Source organism: Geotrypetes seraphini, chromosome 1 (assembly GCF_902459505.1).
Source record: "Geotrypetes seraphini chromosome 1, aGeoSer1.1, whole genome shotgun sequence".
Lineage (NCBI taxonomy): Eukaryota > Metazoa > Chordata > Amphibia > Gymnophiona > Dermophiidae > Geotrypetes > Geotrypetes seraphini.
The window spans coordinates 34606680-34632200 of NC_047084.1; the positions used below are offsets into that span (position 1 = coordinate 34606680).

General features: G+C 43.8%; 1 protein-coding gene across 1 annotated transcript in view; it reads left to right on the forward strand.

Moving 5' to 3' along the window:
- THBS4 (thrombospondin 4) overlaps positions 1 to 25521 on the forward strand; it is a 102954-nt gene that overhangs the window by 41770 nt on the left and 35663 nt on the right. The window contains exons 7-12 of the mRNA XM_033929713.1: positions 3777 to 3946; positions 9098 to 9235; positions 12540 to 12617; positions 19090 to 19242; positions 23315 to 23419; positions 23618 to 23725. Of these exons, the coding sequence (XP_033785604.1) occupies positions 3777 to 3946; positions 9098 to 9235; positions 12540 to 12617; positions 19090 to 19242; positions 23315 to 23419; positions 23618 to 23725 (752 nt within the window). The remainder of the gene's footprint in view (positions 1 to 3776; positions 3947 to 9097; positions 9236 to 12539; positions 12618 to 19089; positions 19243 to 23314; positions 23420 to 23617; positions 23726 to 25521) is intronic.

Here is a 25521-nt window from a genome sequence, read left to right on the forward strand (position 1 = left end):
GTGGCCAAGTGCTGACTCTGCCCCTGGAATGCCCCCAAAGTAGCCAGCTTTGAGACAGGTGCTAAGGCCCGCATTCTCTAAACAGCGCCATTTTTGAGGCACTGGCAGGTGACCAAGCTCGGTGAAAAAAAGCCATTTAAATGATGTTTTTCACTGATTTTCAAGGTGCCTACCGGTGTCTAAAAAATCAGCAACGGAATTGCGCCTCCATATGCACAATTCACCTCAAAGGTAGGTGCCAGAAATGTAAGCCTGGAAAGCCCTGATTTACATTTCCGGCGCCTACCTTTGCTGGAGGCGCAGTTCTCTAACCGTCACAATCACGTGATTCATACACAATCGGCGGCCACTGACAATGGCGCCAGTTAGAGAATCCGGGCCTAACTGATTATTTCAGTGGTGCTAATTCGTTAAGTGCCACAAAAAACCTGTTATCCCCAATAAGATGACTTAACCAGCCAGGAGCTGTTTCTGGCCTGTTAAATCACATTGAATATCAACTCCTAAGTGAACTAAAACTGACACAATCAATACATGGTACAAAGTTAAACATGATGTCTTTCAGAATAATCACTCTTTATTTGCAGATTTTAACAGGCTGAAAATAATAAAGTGAATATCAGCAATTTGTTTGGATAGCCTGCCAGTGGATTCATTAATACCATAAAGTTGTTCATAAGGCCCAAAAGGTTTAGGAGTTCTTTTTTTCAACTACAGCAAGTGCTGGTGTGCATAGTGGTGTAGTAAGGAGGGCAGTACCCCCTGGGTGCTGTCTTGATGGGGTTGCCGGCACCCCTCCTCCTCTCGCCCCTCCCCCCTGCTCCTTCCTTCATTTCCTCCACCATACATCTAGCTCTTCGCCGACGCAAGCAGCAACTCCAACCTGCTGCTCGTTCCAGCATCGTCTCTCTCTCTGTCGTCACTTTCGGGTCCCGTGCCATGGAAGTGATGTCAGAGGGAGAGCGAACACGGATAGCAAGTTGGTGATGTTGCTCGCATCAGGGGAGCTAAAAGGGTACGGTGGGAGAGAAGGGGCATTCACTGCAGGGGGAGGTAGGGAAAGGGGAGGGGTGCCACCGCTCTCGGCACCTCTCACCCTCACTACGTCACTGGGCATGCATTTACTGCAGCTTGCAATGGCCGACTGTGGGACGTGCTCAGACATCCTGTGATAATTTCCTGATCAGCACACTACAATCATTTTTCATTTTTGTTGGAGGGAGTGTTCAGTGGGTGTTCCTGAGCTAATCAGATGTTCAGATTACCATTTAAATACCTGAAAGGTATTAATATGCAAACAAACTTTTTCCAGAGAAAGGTAAGCAATACAAATAGAAGCCATGAATTTTAGGTTACGGGGGGGGAGGGGGGTCACTTAGGAACATTAATAACTTTTGTTTTAGATAAGTTCCTTGTAATATATTGAGAGAGAATATATCTTGAAAATAGGAGCATTCTTTTCCCAGCTCTTCACATACTGTTAGATTACCTCTCTTCTCTGCCACATGTCACTCTCCGATGTGGCCTGCATTTCACAGCATCACTGCCACTGTGTCAGGGAACTCAGACATCGGCTCTTTTTATTCAACAGAGTAACATTCACAGCTGCTTTGTTCAGATGAAAGAGCTGTGAATGTTGCTCTGTTGTATGAAAAGAGCTGATGTTTCAGGGCTAGATGCACTAACGTCTCCGATCGTCTAACGATCATCGCTAGTGACAAATCGTATTTGCTGACCAAGTGCACAAAACAACTCATTGTGTGGTTTTCTGAGTGATCGCTCATTCTCCAACTCAGCCATGCAATTAAGTCCATTAATATTAAAATCTCATGCAAACTAGCCAACCAGTCGATGCTCTAACATCGCTTCGCCAAGCAACAAAAAATAGCAATCATTTTTACCACCTTAGGCATCTGAGTCAATCAGGGCCTTAGGCCCCTCCCTGTGCATCCAGGATGCACTGGGAAGGGGAAGATGGGTCTGGAAAGCAGGAGGGACTGGGCATCCCTATTGTTGTCATCTATTTTTGAGGTATGGGGGAGATTCAGGGGTGCCGGGGGACATCTGGTAGATAGAGGGAGTGGGCATCCCTCCTGCCGATTTGGGTGGGGTTTTTTTTGTTTTGTTTTTTTAAGGAAGGGGAGTGTGGAAGGGTTGGGGGGACATGGTGGGGGGAGGGGTTGGTTCAGAGTGGCAGGAGGGAGTGGGCATCTCTCCTGCTGATTTTTTGGGGAGGGGTCGGTTCAGGGGGTCCTTGTGGGGAGGTCAGTGCAGGGAAGGTTTGCAATGGCAGAAGGGAGTGGGCATCTCTCCTGCTGATTTTTTAGTACCGGGGTCCTTCATCATGGGGGAAAAAAGTTCCAACAGTTGAGTGGCAGGAGGTTGCTGTGGGGCTTTCCCAAGCTGACTCTGCATATGTGTCAGTCACACTCACAGCGACTGATCAGATGGGATTACAGTGAACCTCTGTGCAAATCATTTGCATGCAAACTTGTTGGAACATCAATTGCTGTTCCAGTGTCGGCCCAAAAATCAGCCAACAGCGACTCACACGGTCTTAACAACCGTGTTTTCTGCATCTAGCCCTCAGTTTCTTGATGCAGCAGTGGTGATGCCATGAAACGCAGGCCACGTCAGAGTGTGACAAGTGGCAGTAGTGTGACAAGAAGCAGAGAGGAGAGGTGATCTAACAACGTGTGAAGAGCTGGGTAAAGAAGGCTCCTGTTTTCAAGAGAAGTTCCTTGTAATAACTTGAAAGAGAACATGTCTAAGAAGCAGCATTAAATATTATGAACTTTGAATAGTATGGGTGGAAGAAATTACATTGAAAATAAGTGGATTCAATAATTGAATTTTTGTAATGGCTGCTGTGTTGAGAAAAGAAGAGGATATAAGAAAGTGATTAGTTCCTCGCAACTGTTGCTGAGAAAGGATGGATTAGTGCTGCTTTTTAAGTTGAAATGAAAGTTGGGATAAAATAGAATAAATTAAAAAAATATATTTGTAAATAGTGAAATAAATTATGGATAAAATAATTTTTATTGGATAGATAAGGAAGTTTTTATGTCAATGATGGTAGTTTGAGGTGGCCCAGAAAATCTGTGAGCCTAATACTCTGAGTCTTTTCCTACCCCCTCATGAATTAATTTATTTTTTTTTTCCTTGAAAATTTATTGAAAGTTTTACAAAATACAAATGCAAAAGGGAAAATGGTACACAAGAAAAGTACAATAGTCAATAATGTACAGACAAAGTGTTGGTGTCATATGAAAAGTACATCAAAGTAAGTGAGGAAGGGGTATAATATATAATACTCAATAATCCCAAATTAATACAGGTAGGGACAGAAAAAAGAAGGATGAGTAGACAGGGGAGGAAAGGAAAGAAAAAAAGGAGGAAGGGCAAGATAGAATCGGTAGGAGGGAAAGGAAAAGCTATCTAGGAAAGGGAGGAAGAATATAAATTAAAATAAAGTAGAATACTTTGAATTTAAATAGCAGTACGAAATCCTATTTAGCGGGTGTATTTTTGTCTGATTGATTTAAAAAAATTATTAGCGCATGGCCATTAATACAAAAAATAGAAATCAGCCATACTTTCTCTTTGAAAATTGGTGAAAAGTCCACAGGTAAGCACACCCTTGGCTTCTGCATCAATGCATGCAGTTTTGAAAATCGCCCCTGATGTGCATAGTACCATATCAGAACATTAGCCACTCTGAAGCTTATGTATGTGGCAGAAAAATCACGCTTACTCATTCTTTTTTCAACATATAGGTTTGGGGTCAAGCCTTCCAACTTTACCCCCTAAGCCTCCCAAGCCTAAATGTGAAGCTACTTCGTGTTTCGGTGGTGTCCAGTGTATAGAAACCACAGATGGATTGCAATGTGGCCCTTGTCCTGAAGGTTACACAGGAAATGGAGTTACATGCAATGACATTGATGAGGTATGATGAAACTAATTGAATTCCTAAACAAATTATTAGAATCAGATGGCATCTCCAGTCCTTAAGGGTTACAAATAGGGTTTCCACAGTAAGTAATAAGATATGCATTTGATCTAAAACCAGGTTAATTTGCATATTCTGACAATCAGAGCTGTTTGCACCACTTGAAACCCGGAGCTCCCTTTTCCTTTTGTAGGTATTGGAAAACAGTAAAGGTAAAGTATAATAATTGAAGAATATGGCATTCCTTTCTAGATCATAATGTACTGTGGGGTCCATTTACTAAGGCGAGCTAACCGATGTAGGGCAGGATTCACTAACATGCCAAATCGGGCCCGGATCCTGACAGGTCCAACCAATTCCTAAAACAAAAATATGCAGATGAGGGCGATCGTAGAAACGCCTCCATCTGCCTGCATGGATCGCGCATGCGCAGACCATAGGAGCAGCGATCTTTTCTTTCTTTTTTTTAAACTTTTTTAACTTTGGGTGGCAGGAAGGGGAGACTGAACCAAACGCCACCACCTCCACTGACCCCAACCCGCGTGGCTCCTAGAAAGCTGGTCCTGCTCTCGCCAGCTGCCGCTCTCATTATAAAAAGATAAATGGAGTCCGTGGTTTTAACCCGCTTAGAGCCCGCGGGTTAAAAACACGGTCTTGCACTGCGGGGAAGGGTGGGAGAGTCCAGGCAGGCATGGCAGTTTGGGGCAGGCAGCAGTTTGTGCAGGCAGGAGAAGAGCATGGAAAGACGAAGCAGGGCTGAGCAGGGCAGCATTCGGGGCGAGCAGGCAGGAGAGATTACAGGGCAGAGAGCAGGGCTTCCAGTCGGAAAGACGTTTTCAACTGGTCCCCAGCATTCACTTCTTCAGGTGATTTGCCAGCCCAGTCGGATCAGAAATTTGGTGTATTGAATCGGGTCGCTGTCCAATTTGCATGCGTTTCACCTCATTCGCATGCAAGGATTCCAAGCGGATCGCAAGAGAGATAAGTGAATTAGGCCGGATGGAAATTAGATAGTTAATGTAATGTAATGTAATTTATTTCTTATATACCGCTACATCCGTTAGGTTCTAAGCGGTTAAGTGGTCGCAAACCGATCAGTACACGATCGGTTTGCTTAGTGAATCTGGCCCTTAGTGTGTGTTAATCAATTTAGCGCGTGCTATATGCTAAGGCGCCCATAGAATATAATAGGCGTCTTAGCACTTAGCGTGCACTAATCTTTAGCACATGCTAAATCGATTAGCACACACTAAATCCGTTAACGTACCTCAGTAAAAATGACCCCCGTATTTGCTAACTGCTTTGTTTTAATATCAAGAAAAAAAGAAAAGAAACATAACATAAAGCTCGGGGATTTGCTTCTTTCCACGAACTCAAGGAAAATGATTTTCTCACTCAAATTTTACTGCACACCTCACTTTCTTAGTGAATTTTGCCCATTCGAGAAACAGGAGAGGCCCAAGTCGGAATCACACCCTGTGCAGCATGCCCTCTAGAATCTCTGCCACGCCCTGCCCACTGTGTCATGGCCATAACAGGGAAGACAACGGATGGGGAACAATTTTGTCATCTGTGTCTCCCTTGCACCCTGTGTGGTCTCACCACCCACATAGCCTCGGTATAACCTTGTCCAGAAGTACCATATAGAAGGATTTCCATGGTGGTCTGTTTTGTAAAGATCTCTTTTTACTCACTGTTCCACATGCCCTCATTGACTGGAAACTTATCACATCTGGAGTCCATATTTCTCCTAGGAGCTCAGGATTTCACCAGAGGACTGGCAATCTCTCTTCACAGTGATTCCTCCAATAGGTTTTATGTCGTTCAGCTCCATATGCTACCTCGAAATCAAACTGCTTATTAGCACATTCAGCATAAGGGAATCCTTCACATGCTCATCTTCCAATGCAAAAAGTGTAAAGAAGGGTGCTACATTGGAGAAACGAGCCGATTGCTAAAAACTAGAATTAATTTACATAGATATCGTATTTAAAACTGCACCTCTGTGGGTCAACATTTCAGCAAACCAGAACATTGCATCAATGATTTTCTGGTGAGAATACTGAAAGGAAATTTTAAAACAATCCAGGAATGTAAGATCACCCGCAAAACTGGATTCAGTAAGGAACCTGACTTCCTATCACATTATAAACCGTAAATTTTCATGACTTTTGTCTCCTTCTTTCACCTGCATCTTGTCTCTCACCCACCCTACTCCGTTTGTCTTACACCTCACCCAACACTCCCATCCTCCTGTTAGACTGTCACTGAAATGTTTTGATGTTTCAATTACATATAATGATAGTTGGTAATATTTGCCTGTTTCTGATCTAAGGAAGAAGGGCTACCTTCGAAAGCTAATCAAACAATGCATTAAGGGCTAGATTCACTAAAGTCTACAAATTGCTCAGATTTGTGTCCTATCCGTTCCCGAGTCATTCTGGCCGATCGATTCAGTAAAGCTTGTCCATGCAAATGATCAAATCGTAAACACGTCCTGCATTCGCACACATGTCTTGCTGTAACATCGATCGATGTGCGTGCGCACTGTATCCTTGTTGGTTTTGAAGCACATAACGCATGCGCTAGCTCTGTAGGACTTCACTGCGTAGAAATGGGGCGGGGTTTAATCGCGGACGTAATTGGCGGGCTCCGAATGTGCCTACCGCAAAGCATTGTTGTCGTAAAAAAAATGCAATATAAGAACTGTAGTTTTTACCAACCTCTCCTCGGTATACTCGTGTTACAAAAGAAACAGATAGTGTAGCCGACGAGCGCCGTCCATTTCTCTCAGGGAAAGAACTGTTAAGTTGCTAGAAGGCACAACAGTTAACAGCAGTTGAATGCGCTGGGATTACGCACTGTTATTTACAGGCTATGAATCCCAGGAGGCTGTGCAGCTCTTTCTCCTGTGAAGTACGAAGTAACCAAAGGAGACCCCGTGACGTCAATGCACGTGACAATCTAGCTGGAAGGAAGGGGGGAGGAATAGCTAGCCCTTAAAAGTTATTTTTTTAAAAAATTGGCATTGATCGCTCGCTATGCGCATTCCAAAAAAATCAAAAAAATATTTCTAACGCTTATGTACATGAAAGTTTACATATATTTAAAGTTTAGATATATTTTGGATTTTTTGCAGGGTAGATATATATTTTTAATGGGGTTCTTAACATGCATGCGGCAGTTGCTAGGCAGGAATAGTCGGCGAGGATGTAAAGCGACTGGTCCTCAACAGTCTAAACTTTTTGGATCGGAAAGGCCAGTCGGTTTGGACGAAATGGTTTCATGAATCGATGCCTTAAGAAATTTACATGCCTCTTTACTCATTTGTATGCGCAGATCAAATCGAGTGTGGATGGGGTCTGGAGGAAGGTTAGTAGTCAGAAAGTGAGCGCAAACCGATTGGTACACAATCGGTTTGCTTAGTGAATATAGCCCTAAGTTAGCCCAATAAAAAAGGTATTACAATTCTCCCTCCGTATTTGCGGTTTCAGCAATCGCGGTTTCGATTATTCACGTTTTTTAGCTTGCTGGCTCCTCCCCCCAAAATTACATCAGCTTGCATAGAGAAATCATTGATTCCAAGCTTTTACAGAGAAAATCACTGATTCCCAGCACTTTCTTCAATGTGTTTTGCCTCTCCTTCAGGAACAGGCCAAGTCTCCCATCATGTTATTCGCAGTTTCACCATATTCATGATGGTTTTTAATAGAAAACAGTGAATAACATATGCATATGAAAAAGTTATTTGCAGTTTTTTTGTATTTGCAGTTCTGATAATCCTCTATCACACCAAATACGAAGGGAGAAGTGTACCTTTATTCCTTTTGTTTTACTACTTTTAATTCTATACACGAGGGTTCTTCAAAAAGAACCCTCGTGTATAGAATTAAACGTTTCCACACTTTCATATTTTCGCAGGAAATGGTTGGGACAGGAGAAGTGGTAAGAGGGCGTGTCATAGAATGTCATGTGACTAATCAGTCAGGCAAACTGGCTCACCTTGCAGGTAATGATGCAATTTGCTTTTGAGATATTTAATAAATAGTGTTTAAAAAAATAAAAGTAGGGAAGCTCTTTGAAGATCTCTTGTATTAATAAAATAATAAGATAAATAAACTACAACTCAAGACTAAGTACAGCGGTACTTCGGTTTACGAGTGCACCGGTTTGCGAGTGTTTTGCAAGATGAGCAAAACATTCGCAAAATCAGCGCCTCAGAAACCGAGTGTGCCTTGATTTGCGAGCGGCGCCCCCCGCGATCTGGCACCCTCCCCGTGCGATCCAGCACCCTCCCTGTGATTGGGCACCCCCCCCCGCCACTTCATACTGTCATCTGGGCACCGGCATGTCCTATGCGTTGGTGCCGGTGCCCGAAGATCGGCCTCCTCTTCTTGCTGGGTCTTGAGCATCTGCGCATGCTCAAGGCCTGTGAGTTCACGCTCTCTCCGAGATTCTTGGAGATCTCGGAGAGAATGTGAACTCGCAGGCCTTGAGCATGCACGGATGCTCAAGGCCCAGCAAGAAGAGGAGGCCGATCTTCGGGCACCGGCACCAATGCAAAGGACATGCCGGTGCCCAGATGACAGTAAGAAGCGGCGGGGGGTGCCCAATCGCGGTGGAGGGGTGCCTAATCGTGGCAGGGGGGATGCCAGTTTGCAGGGTGCCGAATCGTGGGGAGGAGGGTACCGAATCGCAGGGGGGGCTTTGGGGGAGCAATGCCGGTTCTCGTGGGGGGGGGGATAGAGCAGCGCCACTGGCCTAGGGGGTGGGAACGTATCAAAGCGAGTTTCCATTATTTCCTATGGGGAAACTCGCTTTGATAAACGAGCATTTTGGATTACGAGTATGCTCCTGGAACGGATTATGCTCGTAATCCAAGGTACCACTGTATATTTCTTTGGGAACACACTTACACAGTTCACTGGGCAAATATCACTAGAGCTCAAAACACAGTGGTACTCTACCACTAGCTAGATGTAGGAAAACTTTGAGCTGCCATCTGACTGGCTATCTTGCCACTGAGTAACTTTTTTGAAAATTGGCCTCAAAAGTGTTCAAAGGCTTAAACACAGAGAGAAAGAGAAAGTGATTTGAATGAATATATGTGGTTATTCTTAAGTGTCTGCTTCTTTTGTTTTCATCAAGTGTCGCTATAGCCCTTGTTTTCCTGGAGTTCGCTGCATAAATACTTCTCCAGGTTTCAGGTGTGAAGCCTGTCCACCAGGATATACAGGGCTGTCTATAAAGGGAGCTGGTATCAACTATGCCAGGACACAAAAACAGGTAGGTAACTTCTGCTGTTTTTATTATGAATGGGTCCATGTCATATTTTCTAGTTCATGGTTGAGCAGTCTGTTATCCTGTTCTTCAGCTTTTAATCAAAAGACTAAAGTGAGAAACAGAGTGTGCATGTGCGTGTTTTAATTCAGTACTTCTTGAAGTTTATATGCGTATTCTAACTGGTGGGTTATCATTTACTACACCTGTATTGTTTTTTAATCAGGTGGAGGCGGCAGAGATTGCAGCCTGAGGGTTGTGCAGAGCACAGAGGGGCTAATATGCAGAAAGCTGTGAATTAGAGCCATATGGTGATGGATGAGCATACAGCTTTCAAAGCAAAAGTTTTGCTTTCCAATGCAGTAAACTAATGGCAGGCAAATTGCTGGTATGCAGTGCCAGATAAAACCAGCACATACCATGGCTGTAGTATACAGCTGCTTTGCTTCAGAAGAGCAACCAAGTGTCTCCCTTCCTGTCAGTGTGAAAGCCAATCACTGTTCATGCACGGATAGCAAGGGAGATATTTTAAAAAACCAACCCCCAAAATGTCCTCCACCCTCTCAAAAATATTCCTCTGAACCCTCTAAAAATACCTAGGGGGGCAGGAAGTATCCCACATAAGTACCGCAGTTGGCACTGACACTGGATATTCAATGCTGGGCCACTTTGGTCACTGGCATTGAATATCTAGGGGGTTTGGGGGTGGTGGGATTGGCTAGTGCTTACTTAACTTGCTAAGTGACTATTCAGCACTGGCTGGTTTATTTATTTATGTATTTACAGTATTCAGTGGTTCCCAAACCCAGCCAGTCAGGTTTTCAAGATATCCCTAATGAATATGCATGAGAGAGATTTGCATACCTGTCACTTCCATTATATGCAAATCTCTCTCATTCATATTCATTAGGGATACCTTGAAAACCTGACTGGCTGGGGGTCCCCCAGGACAGGTTTGGGAACCACTGTTCTCCCAGGGAAGCTCAAAATGGTTTACATAAATTTATTCAGGTACTCAAGCATTTTCCCTTTCTGTCCTACTACTATTAATTATTTCTATAGCGCTATCAGACATATGCAGTACTATACAGCAGGGGTCCCCAAAGTCCCTCCTTGAGGGCCGAATCCAGTCGGGTTTTCAGGATTTCCCCAATGAATATGCATTGAAAGCAGTGCATGCACATAGATCTCATGCATATTCATTGGGGAAATCCTGAAAACCTGACTGGATTTGGCCCTCAAGGAGGGACTTTGGAGACCCCTGCTATACAGAATCACAAAGGAGACAGTCCCTGACCAAAGGAGCTTACTGGGACAATGGGGGAAATTAAGTGACTTGCTCAGGGTCACAAGGAGCAGCATGGGTTTGAACCCACAACCTCAGAGTGCTGAGGCTGTATCTTTAACTACTGCACCATACTCTCCCACAAAGATTCCCTAGAACAGTGGTCCCCAACCCTGTCCCGGAGGACCACCAGGCCAATCGGGTTTTCAGGCTAGCCCTAATGAATATGCATGAGAGAGATTTGCATATAATGGAAGTGACAGGCATGCAAATCTGCTCCATGCATATTCATTAGGGCTTTCCTGAAAACCCGATTGGCCTGGTGGTCCTCCAGGACAGGGTTGGGGACCACTGCACTAGAATGCTATTTAAGCAGTCTGAAATGAAACTAAGCTAGTCAGCACTGAATATTTTTGGTTATCGTGTGATATAGACAGTTAACTTTTCAGTGCTGACCATGAATTTTCAGCAGAGATAATGGGTTATCCCACACAGAATATTTGTGGTTCAGCGCTGAAACACTATTTAACTAGTCAGTGGCCGTTTTGGGCTGGTTGAATAGCTTTGAAGATGGGGGTGGGGGGCTGTTGTCTAATGGACCTCTACTCCTCACGCCCCCCCCCCCATATATCTTGAAGAAGAGACAGGAACAATACCCACTCCTGTCTGCATACCAACCACTTTCAAAATGGCAGGACACACCATATGGGGTCAGTCTGCCAATTAAGCCCAGTGGAAAAGAATCCAGCATTGGTGCTGGCTGGTTGAGTGGAGCGTGTAGTGATGCCCATATTATGGAGACTCTCACATTTGATTGGGGGGGGGGGCATACCTTTTTGGAAAGAGTTTAAAGAAGTGCCTCAAGAAAGCAGGCATGTTTGCCTTTATTTCTAAGGCCAGGGGGCCCAAGCCATAATGAAACCATGACAGATGCTTGTATATCTGTTAATTCATGCTGGGCATATGAGGTTGATTGATTGATGATTACATTACATTAGTGTTTTCTATCCCGCCAATACCTTTCAGTTCTAGGCGGTTTACAAAAAGTTGGCCTGGGCATTCCTAGGGAGCTTACAGAGTTGATAAATAGAGTGAGCGTACACGAATTGAAGACTAGCATGAGCGATGGGATCTGGGGGAGGGTTTATAAGGTTTTTAGTTAGCTCATTTGTCAAATTTTTTGAAAAGTATAGTTTTCAGTTCTTTCCTGAATGTTTTGTAGTTGGTCATCTTGGTCCGTAGCTTGGCGAGGTGGCAGTCTATTTTCGCTTATTTCTTTGATGTCACTCTACTTATTATAGCAGCTGGTGGCACAAATTTAAGAGAATAAACATGACCAAGTTACTGAGGCTTTCATCAACTCACATTGGCTTCCAATCCAGGAAAGAATACAATTTAAATTCTACTGTATACTATTTAAAACTGTAAATGGAGACAGCCCAAACTACCTGAACGACTGCCTCATCCAAACTACCTCTACCAGGCATAGAAAAACACACACCCCATTCACTTACCCCCCAATCAAAGAAGTAAAATGGAAAACACTATACGACGGCCTACTAGCCACTCAAGCAGCAAAACTAGATAACCAAATCTCCAACCTATTAATATCAACCACAGACTACAAGATGTTCAGAATGGAAATAAAAACTATACTCTTCAAGAAATCCCTTAATAAAGCTTAATAGCATGAATACCCCTTCTTACCTTCCCTTCCCCAACCCCTGATCCTTCTTATCCCTCTCTTGGAAACAATCTCTGATCTAACTTTGTAACCCTTCTTCCATAACTCTTTTTGTAATCCGCTTTGAACCAAAAGGTAATGGCGGAATAGAAATCTGTAATGTAATGTAATAAAAAAATATAAGATTATGTGGAACACCTCTAGATATAGTAGTGTGGACATGGCTGAGAGTTCTCCTCCACCCCTTCCTTTTTTCATGCTTGTAAAATGTGTTTTCTTTAACTAGCAGAGGTGGAGATTAGTGATGTGTGAAAATAATATGCCGTGCTTTCTTTTATAAGGTCTGCACAGATATTAATGAATGTGACAATGGCAGAAACGGTGGCTGTGTTGCCAATTCCCAGTGTATAAACACTGTGGTAAGTACCTGCTGTGTATATGTTACCAACATTTCACATTCATGGGGTCCAACTTATGCAGAGTTCTGTTTTCAAACATAAACTAGATAAAAAGCTTTCATACTTCAGGTCTATAGTATGAATACCCATCACCAGTGGCGTGCGATGAGGGATTTTAGGGGATTCAGTGAATCCTCAGCCCAACAGCCCTGCTTTTTTTGTTTGCTTACTTTTTGCTTTATGAAGTTTGATTTGTTGAACAGACAGCCTGTTCAACCAGTCAATGCATCTAACAAAAAGTAAACCCCCCCAAAATAAAAGAAGGGCATCCTGTAGGCAGCCGGCCGGTACCAGCACCTCTCCTTCTCTCTGCGCCTCTTCCCTTCCAGCAACCCCCACTGGTGACTCAGGGCTTTCTCACATATGCGGATGTTAACGTGATGATGTCATGACTGCGTGTGACATTGTTGCATCTGTCTGTGCACTTCTGGATGCCTCGAGCTACGGCCACCACATTTAGTGTGCTGCGGCTTCGCAAAGTTTGCAAGACATTGAGATAGACAGACATCAGGCACCTCCTGATTCCTCTTTCCCTTTGATCATTTTTTTTCCTCCACTCCTGCTTAGTAGTAACTTGACAATTTTGAAACTCCATGGGGCTTGCAGTCCCAGGGTACTTTGTATTGAAGTTTCCCTTTGTAAATGAAGGATGATGAACACTGCAGGTACAAGATACCTATGAATGTATGAAACATCATAAAGGGTACCCCACTGCCAGCTCCAGGGCCTCTCCCCCAGACCATCTCTCACATTCCTAATAACTCCTCTGACCCTTCCAATTCTCTCTCACAGCCTCTTCTTATCTTCCCATTCACCCATTCCCCCCACCCCCCTTGCTCAGCGCTGAAGATCAGGCCACATTCTTTCTGCTACTACCAGCTGAAGTTGTGCTTTGAGCAATAGCGGCATGTGGTTTAAAGCCCAATGCTCTGCTTTTGGGTAGTAGATCAGAACCTGCCACTTTCCTTTGCCTGTGGTAATGGTAGCAAATAAGAGGAGAGGAAGGGAGAGACCTGTCCCACTGAGTTTTAGAGATGCATCCACAGACACCAATGCATCCAATACAGTCTTCTGTGTACCAATCTCTGTCATACCTTTCTTTATAATGCACCTTTCTGCTGCACAAGCAAACAGGAGAGGAGAGGAGCGTGGGAGCCCTTGCTCCGCCCCTCCCCCGCATCACCAGAGTCTCCGGGAGACTTAAAAAAGAACTCCCCAACAGCGAGCAGCCTTTCTGCTGCACAAGCAAACAGGAGAGGAGAGGAGCGTGGGAGCCCTTGCTCCGCCCCTCCCCCGCATCGACAGAGTCTCCGGGAGACTTAAAAAAGAACTCCCCAACAGCGAGCAGCCTTTCTGCTGCACAAGCAAACAGGAGAGGAGAGGAGCGTGGGAGCCCTTGCTCCGCCCCTCCCCCGCATCGACAGAGTCTCCGGGAGACTTAAAAAAGAACTCCCCAACAGCGAGCAGCCTTTCTGCTGCACAAGCAAACAGGAGAGGAGAGGAGCGTGGGAGCCCTTGCTCCGCCCCTCCCCCGCATCACCAGAGTCTCCGGGAGACTTAAAAAAGAACTCCCCAACAGCGAGCAGCCTTTCTGCTGCACAAGCAAACAGGAGAGGAGAGGAGCGTGGGAGCCCTTGCTCCGCCCCTCCCCCGCATCGACAGAGTCTCCGGGAGACTTAAAAAAGAACTCCCCAACAGCGAGCAGCCTTTCTGCTGCACAAGCAAACAGGAGAGGAGAGGAGCGTGGGAGCCCTTGCTCCGCCCCTCCCCCGCATCGACAGAGTCTCCGGGAGACTTAAAAAAGAACTCCCCAACAGCGAGCAGCCTTTCTGCTGCACAAGCAAACAGGAGAGGAGAGGAGCGTGGGAGCCCTTGCTCCGCCCCTCCCACGCATCGACAGAGTCTCCGGGAGACTTAAAAAAGAACTCCCCAACAGCGAGCAGCCTTTCTGCTGCACAAGCAAACAGGAGAGGAGAGGAGCGTGGGAGCCCTTGCTCCGCCCCTCCCCCGCATCGACAGAGTCTCCGGGAGACTTAAAAAAGAACTCCCCAACAGCGAGCAGCCTTTCTGCTGCACAAGCAAACAGGAGAGGAGAGGAGCGTGGGAGCCCTTGCTCCGCCCCTCCCCCGCATCACCAGAGTCTCCGGGAGACTTAAAAAAGAACTCCCCAACAGCGAGCAGCCTTTCTGCTGCACAAGCAAACAGGAGAGGAGAGGAGCGTGGGAGCCCTTGCTCCGCCCCTCCCCCGCATCGACAGAGTCTCCGGGAGACTTAAGAAAGAACTCCCCAACAGCGAGCAGCCTTTCTGCTGCACAAGCAAACAGGAGAGGAGAAGAGCGTGTCCCGATCCAACAGGGACTCAAAGGGAGAACCATTCCTTCTACCTAACACCCCGAACCAGACATCAAAAAATGAAGCTCTCCCTGCATACACACACACTAGCCACCCTTTTGATAATCCTCCTCATTTCTAGTTGGAAAGCAGCAGCAAACAACTTACCCACCGCAACCACATCCTCCAGTACAACCAACTTCCAACATCCCAACAGAAGAATAATCACATCAAGAAACTCGAACCACCACGCCAGCACTCAACACTCCATCACTGTTACCTGGAGAAGAAGACCAACACTTCCGAAAACAAAATCTCATCCATCCCCCACAACACTCATATACCCGGAAACAACACACATTCCCCAGACCGACACAACCTCCCTTACATGTGCCTATGTCAACATCAGAGCTCTAGGACCCAAAACAGAAAACATAAAAAACTGGATAAAAACAGAAAAACTTGACTGCCTGTTCCTCACTGAAACCTGGTTAACCTCAGACACAGACCCAAGAATAAAAGAAGTATGCCCGCCAGGATACAAAATAACAGTAACCTGCAGAGAAAAAAAAAGAGGAGGAGGACTAGCAATAATAATCAAGAATTCCCTAACTCTAAACATACTTGAAAAAACATCCACCCCGCAAATGGATCTCCTAGCGTGTCATCTCACAAACCCAACACTAAAAAACTCACTAAACTGCTTGCTCTGCTACATAACACCAGGAAACTGGACCACAGTGAGACATGAATTTGAAAACTTCATCTACCAAAACTCATTAACAGCAGAATATAACCTCATCCTAGGAGACCTAAACCTACACCTACACCTAGAAGACACAACCTCCACACCAGCAAATAACTGTCTATCCTTCCTCAAAGCCTTATCCTTCCAGATCCTAAACCCACAAACCACTCATGAAAAAGGTCATCAACTGGACATTGCTGCATTCATGACTCACCAACCATCCAATCCAGCAATCCAAACTCCTAACGGAACATGGTCCCCATCCCTATGGTCAGACCACTACACATACAACTTCAACATCAACTGGACCATGACCAAACACACACCCCAATCAAAAAAAACCACATATACCACACGCAAACATATCGACCCAACCATCTTTTGGTCAAAGGTAGACGAAACTATACAAGACTACGACCCAAAAAACTTCATCTCCCACTGGAAAAATGTGTCCACCAACATCCTTGATGATCTGGCCCCCCTACAAACCAAAACCAGAACCAGCAGGAAATCAGACCAATGGTTTGATAACGAATTACTCCAACTCAAAAGACAGTGTAGAAGATTAGAAAGAAAATGGAGAAAAAAGAACCAAGATCAAACAAAAACCGAATGGAAAAAAATCAACAAACAATACAAAAATCAACTAAGGGATAAGAGGAAAAGCTACTATACTAACCTCATAGGCACGGAAACCCAAGACTCCAAAAAAATATTCCAAATCCTGAAAGAATTAACAGACACCAAACCATACACAACCACCACGAATACTCCTCCACCATCACCCACCCTCCTAGCAGAACACTTCAAGAACAAAATTACCAACACCAGAACCACTCTCATCCTTAACCCATCCCATCAAAGCCCAATCATAATCCACCCTCCAGGAAAAGAGGCAACGGCAGCAGACAGAATTTGGACTCAATTCCCCAACATACAATGGTCAGAATTCAACAAATTCTACAAAAAATACAGCCATGCCTCCTGTGACCTCAACCATTGCCCCTCATATCTCCTTACCACCTCTAGTGTAAAATTCCGCACCACAATTCTTCAATGGATTCAACTCACGCTCACAGAAGGCACATTCCCTGCTGACCTCAGCGAAATCGTCATCACCCCAATCCAAAAAGATCCAAAAGCACCACAAAACCACCCATCTAACTTTAGACCTATAGCCTCAATTCCGCTATATGTCAAAATTATAGAAGGCCTAGTAGCCAAACTCCTCACCAATTACATAGATGACCACAACCTACTCCACCCCATGCAATCAGGCTTCAGAACAAACTTCAGTACAGAGACACTACTAGGCTCCCTTATGGATACCGTCAGACAACACCTTAGCACAGGGAAAAAAATGCTTCTCATACAACTGGACTTAACTGCGGCATTCGACTTAGTGGATCACAACATCCTTCTACAGATCTTAGACGCAATAGGCATCTCAGATAAAGTATACTCTTGGTTTGAAGGATTCCTAAAACTCAGAACCTACAGTGTAAAATCAAACAAAGAAAAGTCAGAATCCTGGTCAAACCCCTGCGGCGTACCACAAGGATCTCCACTATCCCCCACCCTCTTCAATCTCTACACTGCTTCTCTAGGAACGCATCTGGACAATATGGGCATAACCACCTATAGTTATGCAGATGACATCACCATCCTCATCCCATACGATCATTCTAAACCTAACATGACAGACAAACTTCACCAAACACTTGAAACAGTCTCAACCTGGATGAAAAATCACAAACTTAAACTCAACCAAGACAAAACCAAATTCATCCTTCTCAAAAATGACAAGATCCAAACCACAACCAACTTAGACATAAACGCAATCAAATATCCCATCCAAACCACCATAAAACTACTTGGCATGACCATAGACAGATGCTGCACTATGCAACCGCAAATAAATAAAACAATTCAGAAATCATTCGCAATCATGAGAAATCTGAGACAAGTCCGAAAATTCTTTGAAAGAACACAATTCCAACTTATAGTACAATCCCTAATACTAGGGATACTGGACTACTGCAACATCCTATTCCTTCCTTGCTCTGCAACTACGATTAGACAACTCCAAACAATCCAAAATACAGCTTTAAGACTCATCTACTCATTAAAAAAACATGACCACATCACTGAAGCCTTCATCAACTCACATTGGCTTCCAATCCAAGAAAGAATCCAATTCAAATTCTACTGCATATTATTCAAAACCCTACACGGAGACAGTCCATCATACTTGAACAATCGCCTCATCCAAGCACCCACTACAAGACAAAGAAAAACGCACGCCCCATTCATACCCCCCCCAATCAAGGAAGTAAAAAGAACAAAACTACACGACGGCCTCCTAGCCACCCAAGCCGCAAGACTGGACAACCAGATCTCCAACCTCTTGATGACCACCCCAGACTATAGGACGTTCAGAAAAGAAATAAAAACCAAACTTTTCAAGAAATTCCTGAAGCAGCAATAACATCACGACCGTTTAGTAACTCTAAAACTGACATTTGATCTACCCACTACTGCACTAATAATAACAAAAGAACTTCCACTATGACCACCTATTAACTCTTTGACAAACCACCTCACCCTCAACAACCTGCTAAATGTTTATAAGACCTACAACTTACCTCTCTAGCTAATCATTGTAACTTTATCTTTTTTAAACTAACCTTTTGTAATCCGCCTTGAACCGCAAGGTAATGGCGGAATAGAAATCCCGAATGTAATGTAATGTAATGTAATAATGGATCAGTCTTCTGGCTCCCCATGTACCTGTGCTGTGATTTTTTTTTTTTCATATTGTCACATAAAATCAGGAAATATAGAAATGTGCTACATAAATACTTTAAAACCTCTTGAGTTTGCAAGGCCATGTTTATATATGAGTTTTCTAATTGATCAATAATGATTTAAACAACTAATTGATGACTTTATTGTAAATTGCTTAATATAACAGGTGGTATATAAATTACATGAAAAATCACGATGAGTCAGTTTTCAAAGCAACTCAAGCAGATGCAGAATCTGCTGGTACTTTGAACCTGCAGATCTGGACACATTTTGAAAAGGAAAGCACACATTTTCCCTTTGAAAATTTCTCATGGTTATAGCTAGGCCTACTTTTTGTTTCAGCTATATTTGATGGGGAAATAGGATTTGAACAAGCACATTTGAAAATATAATGCATGCATACTGTTTCATAGTCCTACCCAGGAATAATGACACAAACTGGGGAACTCCATGAATATAGGTCATTTTTAGACTCTTACCCATATAAAATATTTACCATAATAAATTGATTTTGAAAATTGGCTTATTCATATTCATTTTGCACAGGGTTCATACCGCTGCGGACTCTGCAATGCTGGATACACAGGAGACCAGACCAGGGGCTGTAAGCCTGAGAGAAGCTGCTCAAAGCCAGAGCTCAACCCATGCAGTCCCAACGCACAGTGTATTGAAGAGAGGAATGGCGACATTACTTGTGTTGTGAGTAAATTGCAATAGGAAGGGATAGAGCAGGGAAAAGGCATTTAGTTCTAGAAAGTGGTTATAAGAAGTAGATACTAACTTTTACTGATGTGATCAAAGTGGCATATGGACTTGTAAAGTAAGTACTGACCAAGTAGAGTGCAAGGTCAACTCAGTTGCAAAGGGCACTAAAAAATGATATTCGTGAAGATGAAAGTCAACATCATTATAAAAATTAAACTGATAGCGAGCAGATACCCTTGTAATGGAAAGTATTGAAACAGAGGTTTTTATTTATTTATTTATATTCTGCATATCCTGCAATTCTATGAGGATTACAAATTATTCAGGTACTCAAGCATTTTTCCCTATCTGTCCGGGCGGGCTCACACTCTATCTAATGTACCTGGTGCACTGGGGGATTAAAAAATGCAGGAGAGTAGGTTCTATTCAATACACAAAATATATACCAACTCTATTCTTTGAAATCTTATAGACCTAGAGAGTATAAAGTTCTGTACCATAGGCTGCCTTTAAACAAGGAGGAAAAAAGCCTCAGATCCCCGTCTTCAGGCAGAATAAAGCTTGCTGAAAAACTAGATAGGGTAATTACCTCTCTGGCTTATTAAAAAAAACCTCCTTGTGCTATGTTATATATATGTTTTAAATCTCAAATGAGTGACTTAGAATATGAAAAACAGCTACTTATCTTCAGCATGCTGAACCAGAAGTTTAAAGTCCAAACTATTTTTGCATTTGCACAGCTGTGTGAATGTGAAGCGTCCTGGGTGCCTTCCTCCTCCGACGATGGTGACCAACATTTTGCTATTAGCTGCATCAGGGGAGTGGGAGGATAGGACGTGCTCTTCTACAATAAATCAAAAATGATCAGCACAGTGACTGCCACAACTTTACAAATGACTTAGATCACAGGGGCCTCGAGGGCCACAGCACTGCTTTCATTGTATGCTAATAGATATCATGCATATTCATTGGGGAAATCCTAAAAACCCAACTGATTGCAGCCCTTGAGGAGGGACTTTTACACCCCTGACTTAGATATAGATTTAACTTACTGCAAATCGGCATATGTTTTGATGCTCAATCGGCAGCAAAGATGGCCACAATGGCAGTGTAGCCTCAATTTAAATACCCGATGATGTCAGAACTGTAATGTCCCGGGCTCCAGCTGTTCATCAGGTCTGCTGACATCTAACTCTAGCAACTTGAACTTGTGTTATACCACTCCTGGTGACAAAGGTGTTGAAAAGTATCCAAAAATGTCCAAAAATGTAAACATATAAAGAGAATTTTATACCCCACAGGGCTTCCAAATTCTTTGCATTCATTATTAGATTTAAAAAAAAGAGATGCCACTCAATTTTGAGGTTCAATCCGTTAGATTCCTCTGTACGTAAGCGGTAAATCACCTGTTGTTCTTTTTTGAGGAGGGGTAGTTTCCTATTCTCCCCTCCTGTATTCGGTGGCACATGATCAATAATGAAACATTTTAACACATTCAGAGGGTGGTTATGGGATGTGTAATGTGGTACTATTGGTTCATCCATTTTAGTGCAGGATAGACTGCTATGATGCTCACCGAATCGTACTCTGAAAGATCTGCAGGTTTGGTCCATGTACATCTTGGGACATGGACACATTACATTGAATACCACATACGGCATCTCACAAGATGTAGAATGCTTTAATGTATATTCCCTCCTCGTAAATGGGGTGGACAAACTTCCTTTGCACTTCCAATGTATTCTCACATGTCTTGCATTTACCGCATATCCTGTCTCTTCCTTCTGTCATTTGTTCTTCCCTTCTGACTGCTGGGCATAGTTGTTCCTTTAAATTTTTATTACGACTGTAGGCAATCCTAACTTCTTGATCTTTAAAGAGAGGGTGCAGTTGTATAATGGACCAATGCTTACGAATAACTGAAGCTATTCGTTCTGCTCCCAAACTATATCTTACGAGTTATGTGTGGCGTAGTGGTTAAAGCTACAGCCTCAGCACCCTGGGGTTGTGGGTTCAAACCCACACTGCTCCTTGTAACTCTGGGCAAGTCACTTAATCTCCCCATTACCCCAGGTACATTTGATAGATTGTGAGCCCACCAGGACAGACAGGGAAAAATGCTTGAGTACCTGAATAAATGATTGTAAACTGTTCTGAGCTCCCTTGGGAGAACGGTATAGAAAATTAAATAAATAAAAAATAAAATAAATTATGTACAACCTCTCCGGGGTATCCTCGGTCAAGTAATTTACCACTGAATGCCTTGACATGTTGCTTGTATTCTCTTATTGTGGAGCAATTATGCCGGTATCAGAGGAACTGTAAAAAGGGTAGGCTCTCCTTAAGTGACATGGGGTGACAACTTAGGAAATGTAAGAAAATGCTCCTGTCTGTAGGTTTATGAAATACTCGAGTTTCAAATCCATCCTCCATCTTGCTGACTACAAAATCCAAAAAAAGAAATTTCATTTGGATCTACAGAGATGTTAAACTGTGTCTTTTGGTTTCCTCCAGGCTGGTTATGGGAATTCTCTACTATGTCCCTTTGGGTCTCCTTTCTATATCTCTGTGAGGGATTCTATAGGAAGTTGTCACGCCCCCTTAACTATACTCCCTCACATTTGCAGAACCACCTTAACCCTCAGACTCCCACCCAGGTGGGAAGTGACACATAGGGTTACCTTATTTTGTTAAATTAAAAAGAAGGCACCTAACCCAGCCCCACTCCTGCCTCCTATTAGTCGTGCCCCTAAACTGCCTCCCCCCTCCAATGCAGCCTCTCTCTCCAGTCCTCCACCTAGGCCATCCTGAAGTCAGTTATGGTTCTGAGTCTTTCCTATCCCCAGTATCTCTTTCAAAGTTGCAATTTCAAAATTTCAGGCATTCAACAGTGTTAGCAGCAGGATCCTGCTGCCATTGGTCTTCTCTAGAAGTCTTCACTGTGCAGCACTTCCTGTTCCCACATAGGTGAGACGCTGCAGAGTGAAGGCTTCCGAGGCAGGCAGACAGCAGCAGGATCAAGTCTCAAGTTTATTAAGGTTTTCATAAATTGCTTATCTAAGAAAATCTAGGCGGTGTACAATAAAATATAAAGGGAATGAAAATAAAATAGTAGTAAAAATAGAACATAATTACATAAGAAATATAATATTGCATGTGAGATGAGAAGGGAAGAAGGGGAGGAAATACAATGTATGTATAGAAAAGAGAAGGGGAGAGGAAAACACAAAAGGAGGTGGAAATATACCATATTTTCCCATATATAGGCCACGGCCTATACATGGGTTTTACAAACTTGTGTATGGGATGCAGCCTAGTTAAATGGGGCAGCCTATGTACTGATTTAAAATCATCCTCTCCCCCCACCCTTTTAAATCATCCCCTCTCCCCCCATACATTTTTGCACCTAAATGTAGGTACACCCACTTTGGCAGGCATAAATGGGTCACGGCTAAGTGCAACAGCCTACGTGCACAGTTTAGAGTATCTTATAAATTGCATGTGTATCTGGAAGATGCCCGTGATCTGCCTGTGTGTACACCTCCTTCCCCCCCCCCCACACACATTGCACCCTGTATCATTGCATTCTTATAGAACAGAACTTTGGGCACTTATAGCATTAGCGATACGTTTTGTCTTATTTGTACACACATCGCACTTTCTAGTGTCTAATCCAAAGTTAACATATACTATACGGAAGCTTACTGTGTGTCTTTCAGATATGGCAGGGGAGCACAACCCTGCTTAGTACTGATGCATAGACTCTGTCAAGCATCAGGTTGCATATGAACTAATATATTTTAACAAGAGAATCTAGTAAATCAATCTACATTGCAAATAATTTAATTGTTAATAATATATTCAATAAAATTCTTAGAACATCAATGAAAAGGACAGAAAACATAATAATAATCAACAGATCTAACATCGATGATCTAATTTCAGCAGAAAAAGTGTACAAGAAATGATAATACATAAAGGACTTACCTTCAGCTGATAGAAAAAAAATCAATCAACTGGAATCCTAATGTTCAACTAATACCATGATTCTCTTTTCCCCTTGTAGTGTGCAGTTGGCTGGGCTGGTGATGGCTACATTTGTGCAAAGGATACAGATATCGATGGTTATCCAGATGAAGAGCTCAAATGTTCTGCTGAAAACTGCCGAAAAGTAAGCAAGCTCCAGATCAATCTTACCTTTTCTGTTATGATATACTTTGAGGCTGTTGTTTGCTAATAATGCCGTTGATTGAGTATTATTACCAATGGGAAGATTTTGCTGGTTATGATCTAAGAGTGGGAATTGACTAGCATATAGGAGAGAAGAGAGTGTTGCTATCATTGTATTTCTGGTCTTGTGCTTTACAAGGATAACTGCGTGTTTGTTCCAAACTCTGGCCAAGAAGATTCAGACCGAGATGGAATAGGAGATACTTGTGATGATGATGCCGATGGAGATGGCATTGTGAATGAACAGGTACATGGCTATGGAATAACAGCCTAGCTTCCCAAATTATCCACACAGATCAAAAATGAAGAGTAAGGCCCATATTTACTATGGTGTATTCAAAATGCATGTTAGAGCACTGATATTAATATGCTACCCAATATTCAAAAGGGTATAACTGGAAATGCTCCAGCACCTGATATTCAGGAGCACTCAAGCAATTAGTACCATTAGATATTGCCACTAACTGGCCATCTCTTAACAGGTTAGGTTAGGAGTGGGCTAGGGCAGAGCATGGGTGGAGTCAGTGGCTTAGTAAGGTGGGGTGGGGAGCGGACTGCCCCAGGCGTCATCTTGGTGGAGGCACCAGCACCTCTCCGCCCCACCACCACGCTCAGGCCCTCCCTTCCCCCCTGTACTTCTTTAAATTTTTACCAGCACAAGCAACTTCTCTGGCCTGCTGCTCGCACCAGCATTGGTTTTCCTTCTGACATCACTTCCTGGTCCCGCGATCAGGAAGTGATTTCAGAGGGGAGCAGCAGTTTGGAAAAGTTGCTCATGCTGGCGAAAATATAAAGAGTTACGAAGGGGAAGGAAGGGTGTAAATGAAGTGGGGGCAGAGAGAAGGGCGCAGGGGGGCGCCACCTCCATGGGCACCTTTTTGCCCTTACTGCACCACTGGGTGGAGAGCCTACTTAGCTGGTTAGCGACATTTTTCAGTCACTAGCCTACTAGATAATCACACAAAGTTAGGGCAACAAAAATTTATCTTAACTTTAATGCATAAAGTTAACTGAGCAAACAAAAAAACAGCAGAGAGGACCAAGTCATCAAGCTGTAGAATAACCTTTAGTTTTGCCCAGGTGCTGTCAGTGTCCTTCTTTGCAGTTGATGCTGTGGAGATACCCTTTCAAAGAAGGTTTCTTATTTGATTTGTATCCCGTCCTCTCCAGTGGCATAGTAATGGTGAGAGGCACCCAGGACGGTGGCATCCTCTTCCCTATTTAACTTCTCCGGAATGAGCAGCGTGCCCACGTCAGTGTCCACTCGCCCTTTGATGTCACTTCCTAGGGGCGGGTCCGAGAAGTGACATCAGAGAGAGCGCCGATGCCAACCCAGGCTACAACCTCACGCCGGGGAAGACGAGGGACGTGTGTGGCAAGGAGAGGAGCGGGGAAGGAGGAGGAGTGCCACGCCCAGGGCAGAGCACCCCCCTGCAACCCTCTTACCACACCAATGGTCCTCCCCAAGGAGCCCAGAACGGGTTACATGGTAACATAGATAACAGTTAGTAAACAAGACACATAACAATTAATAACAAAGAACAGAAGACTAAGGCAATAGGGTACAGTGAGATGTGCCTAGTTCACTTGTTCTGGATTAGCAAACACTTGGAGCATGAAGCATGTACAGGGAGAGAGCCAGTTGAACATCTATTAAGAATTCAGTGTTTTCCCTCTCATTTGCGGTTTGCAGACTCGCTCATTCGCAGTCTGCTCTGACCACCTCTTCCTGTAGTAAAGTTGGGCTACACCAATCAGGAGCTGCATGTCAAAGCAGCTCCTGATTGGTATAGCCCGGCTTTACTACATGAAGAGGCGGTCGGAGCAGACCGCGAGTGATTTTTTTTCACCCGCCAGCGCTCCAGCTTGCCTCTCCTGCCTCTCCAGCTGCCCTCTCCTCACTCCCCTGCCTTTTGACAGGCGAAAAATAACAGTTAGTAAACAACAGTTTATCAAAATTTGTAGGGGAGTTCTGTACAGTGATTTGGGAGTAACAGTCTGAATGCTAGATTGTCCTGAGGAGTCAGGTGAAGAGGTAGGTTT